Raw genomic sequence first — 11,186 nt, forward strand, 5'->3', positions numbered from 1 at the left:
GCACTCCAGCTGTGAACAAAGCCAGGAACAGGGAAGGGAACTTACAGAGTTCAAAGTCACCTTCTTAGCTTGGGCACTGTGTTTAGTATCTGTTTATCTCCCACCACCAGTCTCTTGCAGCCACTTCACCTTCTACTGCCCCCTAAATCTCCCGTGGCAGCATCCAGGATTCCTCAGGTGGCCAAAGGTAAAAAAGAGAGCTAGGAAACAAACCAAGCCATCTGTCCATCATTCACATGAAATAACAACTTTTTATTTTCTCAAATAAAATAATCCTTCCACTTCTGCTCAATCAGGCTGTGAGGGGTGGGGAGGAGCAGGGAGGAGGGGAGGAACCCTGCTCAGACAGGTGTCACACCTGTCCTCACAGTTCTGCATCCACGTCAGACCAAACCCTTTTCCAATGAAAGAAAATAAAAGCTATTGGCAGCTCTTGATCCCAGAAGGCAAGAGCTGTCCTCTATCAGGCACTCTGAATTGTTTAGCAACAGTATTCAATGGAAAAGCATGATTACAAAAATCCCAGATTTCTGATGAACAATATCCAGACAAGCAATGTTTAACAGGGCTGGGGTAAAACTCACAGCATGGGGTGGTACCTTGAGCTCCAGAGAGCTGCAACTGGAATTTAGGGACATGGTTGAAGAGACCTCCACCTTGGGGACTGAAGGGCAGGACAACTCCTGCCCAGCAAAGGAGGAAGCTCCCAAGGCAGCTCCTCAACGAGTGAGATGCCAGAAGTGAATCCTCACCCCAGACTACAGCTCTTGGATCGTACCCCACTGCAGTCTGGCCAGGCTAATTAACCATTACCAGTTTAATTTCTCATCTCTCAGTACCAGGATGTCCTACAAATCCCACTGCAAGGCTATGGAGAGGCACAGAGTGCCAGGTTTTAATGTTAATTGAGGTGGGACTCTTAAAAATTGGGGTTGTCTCAGCTACAGAGACATGTCCAGAGAGCAGGGGAGGGAGAACTCTGGTTCTGCTTCAGATCAATGCTTAAATTAAGTGAATGGATAAGCAGCAAAGCATCAGCAATGTTCTCTCAGCCCAAAGCACAGGGCCAGATTTTTACACACAAACCCAAACATTTCCCACTGGGAATGCACATGGATTCATGTGCAAACCCCACAAGGGGCAGGACACTGCTGGCTGTGGAACTGTGCCCTACAAGAACTGGCTCCTTTCAAATTTTTAAGAAACATCATTTGCCCTGAAATGCTGCCAGATGGAAACCCATCTTCCCCATCCCCACCTGCAAGCACAGTAGCCTCATTTTCTGCCTTCCTCCAAGAGAAGGAGCTTCACAGAAGCTTTCTTGGCTCTGGAACACATCTCCCTTTTTCCTTTCTTTTTTTTTTCTTTTTTCTTTTTTTTTTTTTGGTGTGTTTTGTTTTGTTTTTACATGGTCAGTTCCAATTGCAGTGATTAAAGGCAAGGCCAGGCACCAGCAGTTACTTCTTTACAATCTGAATGACATCTTCATGCTCCATCATATGGGTTAAGCCCACTCTTTGAGGGCTGTACTTTGTGCTTGTCCCCTTTAAAGCAAAAAAGGGGGAGAAGGGTTAGGAGACCAGTCAGAGACACCTGAGGACAGGGATTCCAGTTGCTGTCCAACACTTACCCACACCAAGGCATATTTGAACTGGCTGGCTAATGATCTGTGAATCCGATGGCACTGCAAGACAGACAGGCAGGAGTTGAAATATTTACATTTACCTCTTTGCAAACAACTTTTTTTCAATACCCAGGAATTAAAACAAACTCTAGTCTATGCCAGAATTTACAATAAAGATTTTAAGAGCTGGTTAAAAGCACTTGAAACCATACAGAACAGACACAGGAATCACCAGCCCACATAAAGCCCCATTCCATTGTTTCCATGTGCTTTTTCACTGGGCTGCATTACATAATTACTGTTTAAACCTTTTATAGCAGCTGTGAAAGAAACCTGAGGCAGATAAAAGGCAACAAAAGGAGAAGCACAACCAAACACTGACATGTCCTGAGCTTTATGGAACACAAATCACAGCAGGTCCAGGAGGAACTGCCTTCTGCACAGAGGGAAATGTAAAAGATGCAGAAAAATTACCACATGTTCCACAGAGGCTCCTTTCCGTAGAATAATGGCATCTGTAAAGTCTGGTCTCTCTGTGGAGAAGCAGAAGGGGGGGGGGAAAGCATTGGATTTCTATCAAGTGTGTTCTAAAATGCTGACAGCATCTCACATCACCTTGTGCTAACTACTCCCAAATTCCTCCTTCCTGCTCCCAGACAGAACAGGGATCCAGTACCTAAAAGCATCAAATCAGCTCTCCACCACCCACAAGTGCCATTTCCCACTCCACACAGTCAGCAGCTTCCTCACAACCCACCTGAAATGACTCCATCCCAAACCCTTGACTTAAGAGAAACAAAAGCACCCAAGTCAAAACACACCTGCTCAAGGAAAAACCAAAATCCCCAAGATTTCAGAGCTTAACAAGCTCAGAAAATTCCTTGATCTGCTCACATCCACCCAAGTTCAGCTGCTCACAAGCGAACAGAGTAAGTTATAGATGTGCCTTCATCATTGGGAAAAGCTGCAAGTGGGTTATAAAGCAAAAGGAGGATCAAAGGCACCTCCAAGGGCATGGGAATCACCAAATTTCTTGCAGCAGGAACAGGAAATTTGTGGGTTCATCACAGTGTGCATAACAAGGTAAAAGCTGTGAACCTGCACACTTTATTCCCTTATATCCTGCAAAGACTTATGAAAATTCAGCTTGTGTAAAATACAACAGGAAGGCCATGGTGGGATCCACACATGGCAGGATCAGACAGAGCAGGAAGCATTTCCCAAGAGCTGAAGGATGATTAGGGAGGGTGTAATTCCAGCATTTCCAAGGCACCAGCCCTGCAGGCAGCCTGTCTGGGGTCACTTACGTCCCCTTTTCTTGGTGTAGATGCAGGTGAGTGCCAGGTACTCCCAGAGCTTCTCCAGCAAGTAGTCCAGGTTCAGCTTCATGCCACAGCTGCAAAACACCAGGGTCATCTGGTTACTGCTGCTCTGATTTAGGGAGCCAGAAGAACAAGGTGAAATGTCTTTATTAAAGTGCTGGAGAATGAGGGGAAAGTCTTTAATGAGACAAGGAAAGGAAAAACACAAGGTAAAATGACCTTAAACTGAAGGAGGGCAGGTTTAGATTAGATATTAGGAAGAAATTCCTGACTAAAGGGATGGAGAAGCACTGGAACAGGTTGTACAGAGAGTTTCAGGCTCCATCCCTGGAAATGTTCAAGGCCAGGTTGGATGGGGCCTGGAGCAAGCTGATCTAGTGGAAGGTGTCCCTGCCCATGGCAGGAGGTGGAATGAGATAAGCCTTAGGGTCCCTTCCAACCCAAACCATTCCATGATTCCAGAAGGGTGAACAGCTTTGAAGCAGCAAAGCCCCAGCAGATCTACCAGCACTCCCAAGGAAACAAGCCAGATTGTTTGACTCTGTCCTGCAGACAGCACAGAGAAGCTGCCTGCCTCTCCAGGGGAAGGAAATCTGGGAAAAGCTGCCCAGCAGCTCTGCTTCTCACCCCAGCAGCCCTGGGAGAAGCCAGAGAAAGGGGTGTGAAACGAGCCCCACAGCAGGCAGAAAAGGCAACGTGACAGCTCCTACCTGATGACAACACTGTGGGGCCTCCGAGCAAGACGATCCACCTCCTCCATGGATATCTGGTCAATCTTGTTATAAACCTAAACCAGAGGGAAAACAACACAGCCCTTAGCAAGGCAGTTCAGCAACATGTACAAAGAACAAGGTAGCTCCAGCACCTGAAACAGAAACACAGATCCTGTCAGAAGATAAGCCAAGGCTCTCAGTAGAACAAACTATTAAAATTCAGAAGCCTGAATATAAATTTTTGGCCTTTTTAAATTCTCCCTTTGGGATGACTTGGAACATGTTCTTTGATTTTATACAGACCCAGTGGCTACAAACAGAGCCCTAAAGGGACCTCTGGCACACAAGGGACCCGACGTGAGAAGTTCAGCACAGAGCTGGCAGCAGGGGGGAGTCGGAGGCTCCACACGTGGGAGCAAAGCCCCAGCACCAGGATTGGAATCTCTGCTGCTCCAGGGCAGCACCAGCCACAAGAGGGCCCAGGAAACACACACAGCACGGCTGCACATCCAAAGCCTATAAAAAATTCCCTGTTGAGCTGTTTTCCACCTCTTAAACCCCAAATCGTTACTGTTTTAGGAGCCAGGAACAAGGGCATGGAGTAATAGGACAAGGGGGAATTGCTTTAAATTGAGAGGGCAGGGTTAGGTGGGATATTGGGAAAATATTCTTCCCTGTGAGGGCAGGGAGGCCCTGGAACAGGTTCCCAGAGAAGCTGTGGCTGCCCCTGGATCCCTGGAAATGTCCAAGGCCAGGCTGGACAGGGCTTGGAGCACCCTGGGACAGTGGAGGTGTCCCTGCCCATGCTAGGGGTGGGATGAGATGAGCTTTAAGGTCCCTTCCCACCCAAACCATTCCATGATTCTGTGAAGTTCCAACATTTACTCTGGCACACAAAAGATGCTGGGTGTGACAGAAGCCAGGCTGCCCAGGATACTCACATAGAGGCATGGCATGTAGACCCTGTTTCCTACAATCACATCAATGAACTCATCAGGGGAACAATCCTCTCTGAACAGGACCTCAGCATTGAAGATTTCTGAGGTGGACATTGTCAAGGCACAAATCCCAACACACCACACGGGCTGAGCTCCCTGTGACAGCCTGCTGCCAACCACAGCATGAAGCACTTAAACCATGAGCTGCTGATGGCTTAAGGGTCTCCCCTTTTAGGAAAGGATACTGTATTCATGGAGGATGAGCTGAACCAGCTTCTCAGAGCATTGAGTCAATGTGACAGTGGAGTTGAAGGAGATGCCTCCACCTTTCTTGGGCTGCAGGAGGCAAAAAAACAATGTAAGAACATTTTGCAAATCCCAGAGCCCCCTCAGCCTGTCCAACACATGGGGCAGCACAGAGTGAGCTCAGCTTTGAGCAGACCAGCTGTGCCTGCAGGAGCTCAGGGAGCCTCACCTTGAAGTAGATATTTGGTTTGCTCTTGTTCAGCCTGATTCCTACAGATTCCAGTTCCTTCTCCAGCAAGGCCCTGCAGGGACACAGCACCCATGAGGCTGAGCATGGCCAGGTGACACCCAGACCTTTCCCTTTTTGATTCTTGTGTTGATACAGCCGTGCCACAAACCCCCCTAATGCAGGTCAGAGTCTGTGGTGGCAATCCAGGCTGACATTCCCATCTCTGACAGTGCTGCAGGAATTTCCCTCCAGCTGAGCCCCCACTCCAGTCAGCAGGATGCTTCTCATGGGATACTGTAGCTATGATATTTTCTGAAAAATCCTTTCCTTAGGGATTTTTTCTCCTGAGAAGCTGAGAAGCCTCAGGAACAAAATGTAAACAATGGTTATCTGCTGCTGTGGAATGCAACAGGTGCATCTGTGATTGGTCTCATAGAGTTGTTTCTAATTAATGGCCAATCACAGTCAGCTGGCTCAGACTCTCTGTCCAAGCCACAGACTTTTGTTATCATTCTTCTTTTTCTATTTTTAGCTAGCCTTCTGATGAAATCCTTTCTTCTATTCTTTTAGTATAATTTTAACATAATATATATGTCATAAAATAATAAATTAAGCCTTCTGAAACATGGAGTCAGATCCTCATCTCTTCCCTCATCCTAAGACCCCTGTGAACACAGCCACAGGATACAACCCCCATCTGGGTACTCAATAATTGAACTCCTCATTCCCCAGGTGCTCTCCACAATTCCTCAGGGAGCTGGCATGTTTTCCAGGCCAGAGCCTAGCCCACACTCACCTCTGCACCTCACCCTTGGTGGCATCCAGCATCATGATAACAACATCTGCTGTCCTGGCCACGGCGATCACCTGCCGGCCTCTGCCCTTCCCTGGGGACACACGAGGGGGATGCACATCAGCAAGAGCAACCAGCTCAGTTCTCTGACAAACAGGGACTCCTGCCCCATGCAGCAGCTTGAAAGCAAGGAAAAACACCCTGCAGTGCTGTTCAGGCTGCAGTCAGCTGCTGGGAGCCCTGGAAGCAGCTCCAAGCAGCACAGAGAGCTCAGCACAGAGGAGATCAGTGCCAGAAGGTGCCTTAGGAAACACAGACAATGTTCTAGGCACCCAAGGGAATGGCTGAAGATGTGTCAGGGAAGGTTAGGTTGGATATTAGGAAAAGGTTCTTCACCCCAGAGGGTGTTTGGGCACTGCCCAGGCTCCCCAGGGAATGGGCACAGCCCCAAGGCTGCCAGAGCTCCAGGAGGGTTTGGACAACAGCAGGCACAGGATGGGATTGTTGGACAGAGTGGGATTGTTGGGGTGTCCTGTGCAGGGCCAGGAGTTGGACTGGATGATCCCTGTGGGTCCCTTCCCAGATGTTCCATGACTCCCTGATTTCCTAAGCTATTTTCAGACATAACCAGACAATGAAGACAATGACAACACAGAAAGACAAAGCCAACGTCTCTTCCCAGAATCAGGAGTCATGGGAGGACTGGCAGGAGCTCAGGGAATTACTCAAGCAAGGTTAGTGTTTAGCTGTAATTCTCCCTCCGCCTCTCCAGCATCTTTTATAGATTTCCTCAGTACCAGAAAACAGATGAGCCACTTAACACTCAGGCAAGGACGTGAGAAGTGACTGGCTTGCTTTGGCTCCCACCTCCAGAAAACCATCTTTGTGCTACATATAGAGCCTTCTGTGGGCTCAGGGACAGGAATCGTGCCTCACATAGGATCAAGGACTCAAAAATTTGGAAAGACAATGCAGGAACTCTTGGCCCAGGAAACCTGTGTGTATCTGAGACACCCAGGGGCACTACTGAGGGCAATTCCCTCCTGCACATGAACACAGACATGAGCCAACCTTGAGCTGCTCCTTCGATGATTCCAGGCAGATCCAGCAGCTGAATATTGGCTCCTTTGTACTGAAAGGGAAATGGAAGGATGCAAAGTTGAAAGCTTCCTGCAGGGCACCTGAGCTGCCCCAAAAGCCCCAAATCCGTGCTGGGGGTCCCCATCCTGTGGGGAGTGGGATTGGATGGAACTGGCAGGCCAGGGGAACTCTGCACAAAGTTCATGGCTCTGTCCTGAGGCAAACTCCAGAGTTGTGGGCTGTGCTCAGCAGCACACACAGCTTGCATTAGATCCTGACCCCCTAAAGCATCCTGTGACTGCAGCTGGACAAAGCAGCAGGAAAACAGCACAGCAGCAGTCACACATTCCCAAGTTCAGGGAATGGAAAGGAAGAACAATTCTTCTTTTATTGGTCTAATGAGAAAACTCAGTAATGAACAAGTGCCACATCTCTGATTGTGACAGATCAAACTGCTCAGGTGTGCTGCAGGTAAAAACCCCAGGAGACACTCATTCCTAGGATCTGCAAGGCATTGACACTCATTCCTAGGATCTGCAAGGCATTGACACTCATTCCTAGGATCTGCAAGGCATTGACACTCATTCCTAGGATCTGCAAGGCATTGGCTCTCATTCCTAGGATCTGCAAGGCATTGGCTCTCCAGCTTTTGTTGCAGCTCACAGCTCTGCTTGAATGTGTTACATTGAACTCCTTTTCCCACTAATACAGTTACTTTCATTATTTAACTCCCCCTTCCATCCTGACCCAGATTTCCTCATTACTCTTGGACACTTTTCAGTTTGATGCCCTTTATCATTTGCTTTACTGATGGATGCTGAGGTCACCACTAATAAAACCCCTCAAGGACGGGAAGAGCTGCATTTTGTTTTGAAAGTGATCACAGCACAGATTGCCTCTGTAAAGCTTCATTAAAAACAAATCTGTCAAGGTTTGCAGCCAGCTGGTCACTGGCACTGACAGTGGTTATACAAAATTCAGTTGAGAATTGTGGTATTACTCTGGTCAGTCCAAGAACAGCATAAAAATCCTGATCAGGCAGCCCATCCTGAAGAGTTCAGGGAAGTGCTACATCAGCACTGAAAAGTTTAAAGCAAAATTCAGCTTTGGATACCTTTGGATGTGTGCGCTCCTTATTAGCAGCACAATTGTCATCTAATTGCAGGGGGTCCACACCTTCTTGGTGTCTCCTCATGGGCAGCTCCTCAGAGCACTGACTCTTTCTTCTTCACAAAGCAGCCACTGACCCCAGTTCCCTTCTCAAGGGGCCACCGCACTCTTTTATAGCATCTTCTCATTGCTTACAGCTGTGGCCTGGTAAAGTCAGGCCTCTTCCTAATCTTTGATAATTGCCCAGCTGCAGCTCCTTAGGGGTGAGATTACTTTCTACACTATCTTTATTTTCTTATATTCTATCCCCCTACAAACACCTTTCCAGAGCTGGAGGAGGATCCTGCTCACCTCTATGACTCCAGGGATGCAGGTCAGCGTGGTGAACTCGTAGGATGCTGCTTCACTGGCAGTCGAGGTCATTAAACTCAGAAACGTGGACTGGAAGGCAAGAGATCAGCATCAGCAGGCAGGAAAAGGAGAAGGTTCAGCAAAACAAGCAACACCAAAGTGCTCCTTGGGCTGTGGAAGTTGTGTTGTGGCTGTTCCAGGCACAGGGACTGAGGTGGTGACACTGCCATGGAACTGAAGTCAATCAGTTTTTTTTCTTTCCTCAGCACTGCTGGGGCTGGCCAAGAACAACTTTCAGGCAACAGCAAGGTCCACAGGGCAGAGCACACAACATGAAGGAGTGTTTCCCCATCTCCAACTTTCAGCTAGATCACAGAATCATGGAATGGTTTGGGCTGGAAGTGACCTCAAAGCCCATTTCATTCCACCCCTGCCATGGCAGGGACACCTCTCACTGTCCCAGGGTGCTCCAAGCCCTGTCCAACCTGGCCTTGGACACTGCCAGGGATGGAGCAGCCACAGCTGCTCTGGGCACCTGTGCCAGGGCCTCCCCACCCTCATGGGGAAGAATTCCTTCCATACATCTCACCTAAATTCTCCCTCTTTCAGTGTGAATCCATTCCTTTTCCTGCCACTACAGTTCCTGACAAAGAATCCCTTTCCAGCTACCCTGCAGCCTTTTCAGGTACTGTGAGGTCTCCTCACAACCCTCTCTTCTCCAGCCCCAGCTCTCTCAGCCTGTCTCCACTCTCCAGTCCTCTCTCCAACATTCCCACATCCTCCTCATGCTGGAGACACCAGAACCATGCACAGGACTCCAGGTGGGATCCCACCAGAGGAGCTTGAAGGTGCCTCCCAACCCAAACCATTCCACATTTGTGATCCCAAAGCTGCTCTGCAGCCCCTGCAAACCCCAGTGAGCTGGAGACACAGTGAGCACCAGCCCTGAATGACAGCTCAGGGAGCACAAGCCCTGACTGACCTTCCCCACAGAAGGAAATCCAATCAGAGCCACCCGGGCATCTCCTGATTTCATCACATCGAAGCCCTCGCCCTTGGCAGCCGGGGATTTGGAAGGTTCCAGCAGCTGAGCTCTGTATTTTGCAAGCTTTGCCTTCAGCAGGCCCAGGTGGTACTCAGTGGCTGCAATGACACAAACCCAACAGCACAAAGTTGCTGTGATGCACTTGTGGGAGTGAGAACTTTCCTGAAAAGGAAACACTGATGGATCTTGGTCAGTATCCTAAGCAGTGCCAGGCACAGAGCTGCTCCATCACCAGCCCTGGGCACTGAGAGCAAACCTGCCAGGGAGCTGCACGGGGTCAGAGTGGAGGGAAACAGCCAAAAAATTCCTGAGTTAAAGGAGCAAGGCAGAGGGAGAGCAGGTGCAGGAATGAAGGGAGGCAGTTCAGGAGAGAGAGGTGACAGGGGGAGCAGCCCCTGTTGGAAACAGCCCTTCCTTACACCTGCTCACATTCAGCACCCCAAACTGACCAGATTAAAAGTTGACAAGAGGAGGGAAAAATAAAGACAAGAGCTCATGTGTGAAAGTAGTTTACTGCCTTATTCTTAGCAAAACACTTGAATCTACACCTGAACCAGAAAAAAAAGGAAGGTGGTTGTCTCACTTTGTAAAAGATAAGAGCACAAAATCAAAAGCTTTCGGATTTATTTCTATTATTTACACAGCCCACAGCCCCAGCAGCAGCTCTGGCAGAGCCCACGGGGAGCCCCCAGACCACTCAACACCCGTAGCCTCCTCCTGTGCCAGCAGGAATTGAGATGTTTCCCCCTCCAGCTCCGGGGGGGCTGCGGCTGCAGCACAGGGCAAAGAGACTCAAAAATTCGGAAAGACAAGTTTTTGAGTCCTCCTCCTCCCCGTCACACATCCCCCAGCCCAGCCCCACGGCTCACCCTGCTCCCCACCCTGCCCCAGCTCCCAGCACCCCGATCCACCCCAAAGACCCCCCAGCCTCACAACTCCCCCCCTGCTGCCTCCCCACAGCCCTGACCGGCCCCTCTCTCCCCAGGGCCCCTCCCAGACCCACAGCCCCGAGCCCCCACAGTCCCCAAGCTCTCTCTCAGCCCCCATAGCTCTCAGCCCCCCTGACCCCCAGGCTCTCTCCCAGCCCCCGTAGCTCGCAGCCCTGACCCCCAGACTCCCCACAGTCCCCACGCTCTCTCCCAGCCCCCGTAGCTCGCAGCCCCCCTGACCCCCGGACTCCTCACAGTCCCCGGCCCCTCTCCCCTCTCAGCCCCCCATAACTCACAGCCCACCCGTGCCCCCCACAGCCCCCCAGAACGCCCAGCCCACCCGCCCGCTCGTTGTCCCCGGCTCCCTCAGCCTCCGGCCGCCCTCCGCACCTTTGTTCTTCTGCGTGCGAGCGATCTCCTTCTCGATCTCCGAGATCTTCTCTAGGATGCCCATGGCGGGCCCCGCTCCGCGCCCGCCGGAAGCGCCGCCGGCCCGGCCCGTCCGTCCCCGTCACGCGTCCGGGCCGCGCCGCACTGCGAGCTCCGGCCGCGCCCCGAGCCCCGCACCCCGCGTTCCGCCCGCCGCCACCGCGGGGCCACCGGGAGGGTCCCCAGGGAGGTGACCCCGGGTGGGGGCGAGAGCGGCGGGGACAGGAGGGACAGGCTCAAAGGGCAGGTCTCAGAAAGCAGGAGAGCCCCTCAGCGGGACTGACTCCTCCTGCTCCTCTAATTAAGGCTGGATCCTGAAAGGAGCGTGGAGCCAGGGGGGATCGGGCTCCTCTCCCAGGCACGCAGCCAAAGGACAC

General features: G+C 50.8%; 1 protein-coding gene across 1 annotated transcript; it reads right to left on the reverse strand.

Annotated features, from left to right (window-relative positions):
• Positions 1-231: 231 nt before the first annotated feature.
• Positions 232-10,928, reverse strand: DRG2 (developmentally regulated GTP binding protein 2). Its single transcript, XM_054643507.2, has 13 exons — positions 10,771-10,928; positions 9,389-9,549; positions 8,407-8,496; positions 6,937-6,997; positions 5,869-5,959; positions 5,073-5,145; positions 4,843-4,933; positions 4,601-4,698; positions 3,657-3,733; positions 2,932-3,020; positions 2,099-2,157; positions 1,631-1,684; positions 232-1,544 (listed from the first exon to the last, which is right to left on the reverse strand). The coding sequence occupies exons 1-13, from the start codon at positions 10,832-10,834 to the stop codon at positions 1,458-1,460; spliced, it is 1,095 nt and encodes a 364-aa protein (XP_054499482.1). The 5' UTR covers positions 10,835-10,928; the 3' UTR covers positions 232-1,457.
• Between the last annotated feature and the right edge of the window lie 258 nt (positions 10,929-11,186).

The sequence above is a fragment of the Agelaius phoeniceus genome, chromosome 16 (genome assembly GCF_051311805.1).
Source record: "Agelaius phoeniceus isolate bAgePho1 chromosome 16, bAgePho1.hap1, whole genome shotgun sequence".
Taxonomy (NCBI): domain Eukaryota; kingdom Metazoa; phylum Chordata; class Aves; order Passeriformes; family Icteridae; genus Agelaius; species Agelaius phoeniceus.

Bases quoted from the DNA above. Each gene is read 5' to 3' on its own strand.
- DRG2 (XM_054643507.2), bottom strand. From the start codon at position 10,834: ATGGGCATCCTAGAGAAGATCTCGGAGATCGAGAAGGAGATCGCTCGC. The intron at 8,497-9,388 runs GTCAGTCAGGGC...CTTGCCTTCCAG, and splicing joins GATTTCCTTCTGTGGGGAAG to TCCACGTTTCTGAGTTTAAT. The intron at 4,699-4,842 runs GTATCCTTTCCT...TGTCCACCTCAG, and splicing joins GCTCATCCTCCATGAATACA to AAATCTTCAATGCTGAGGTC.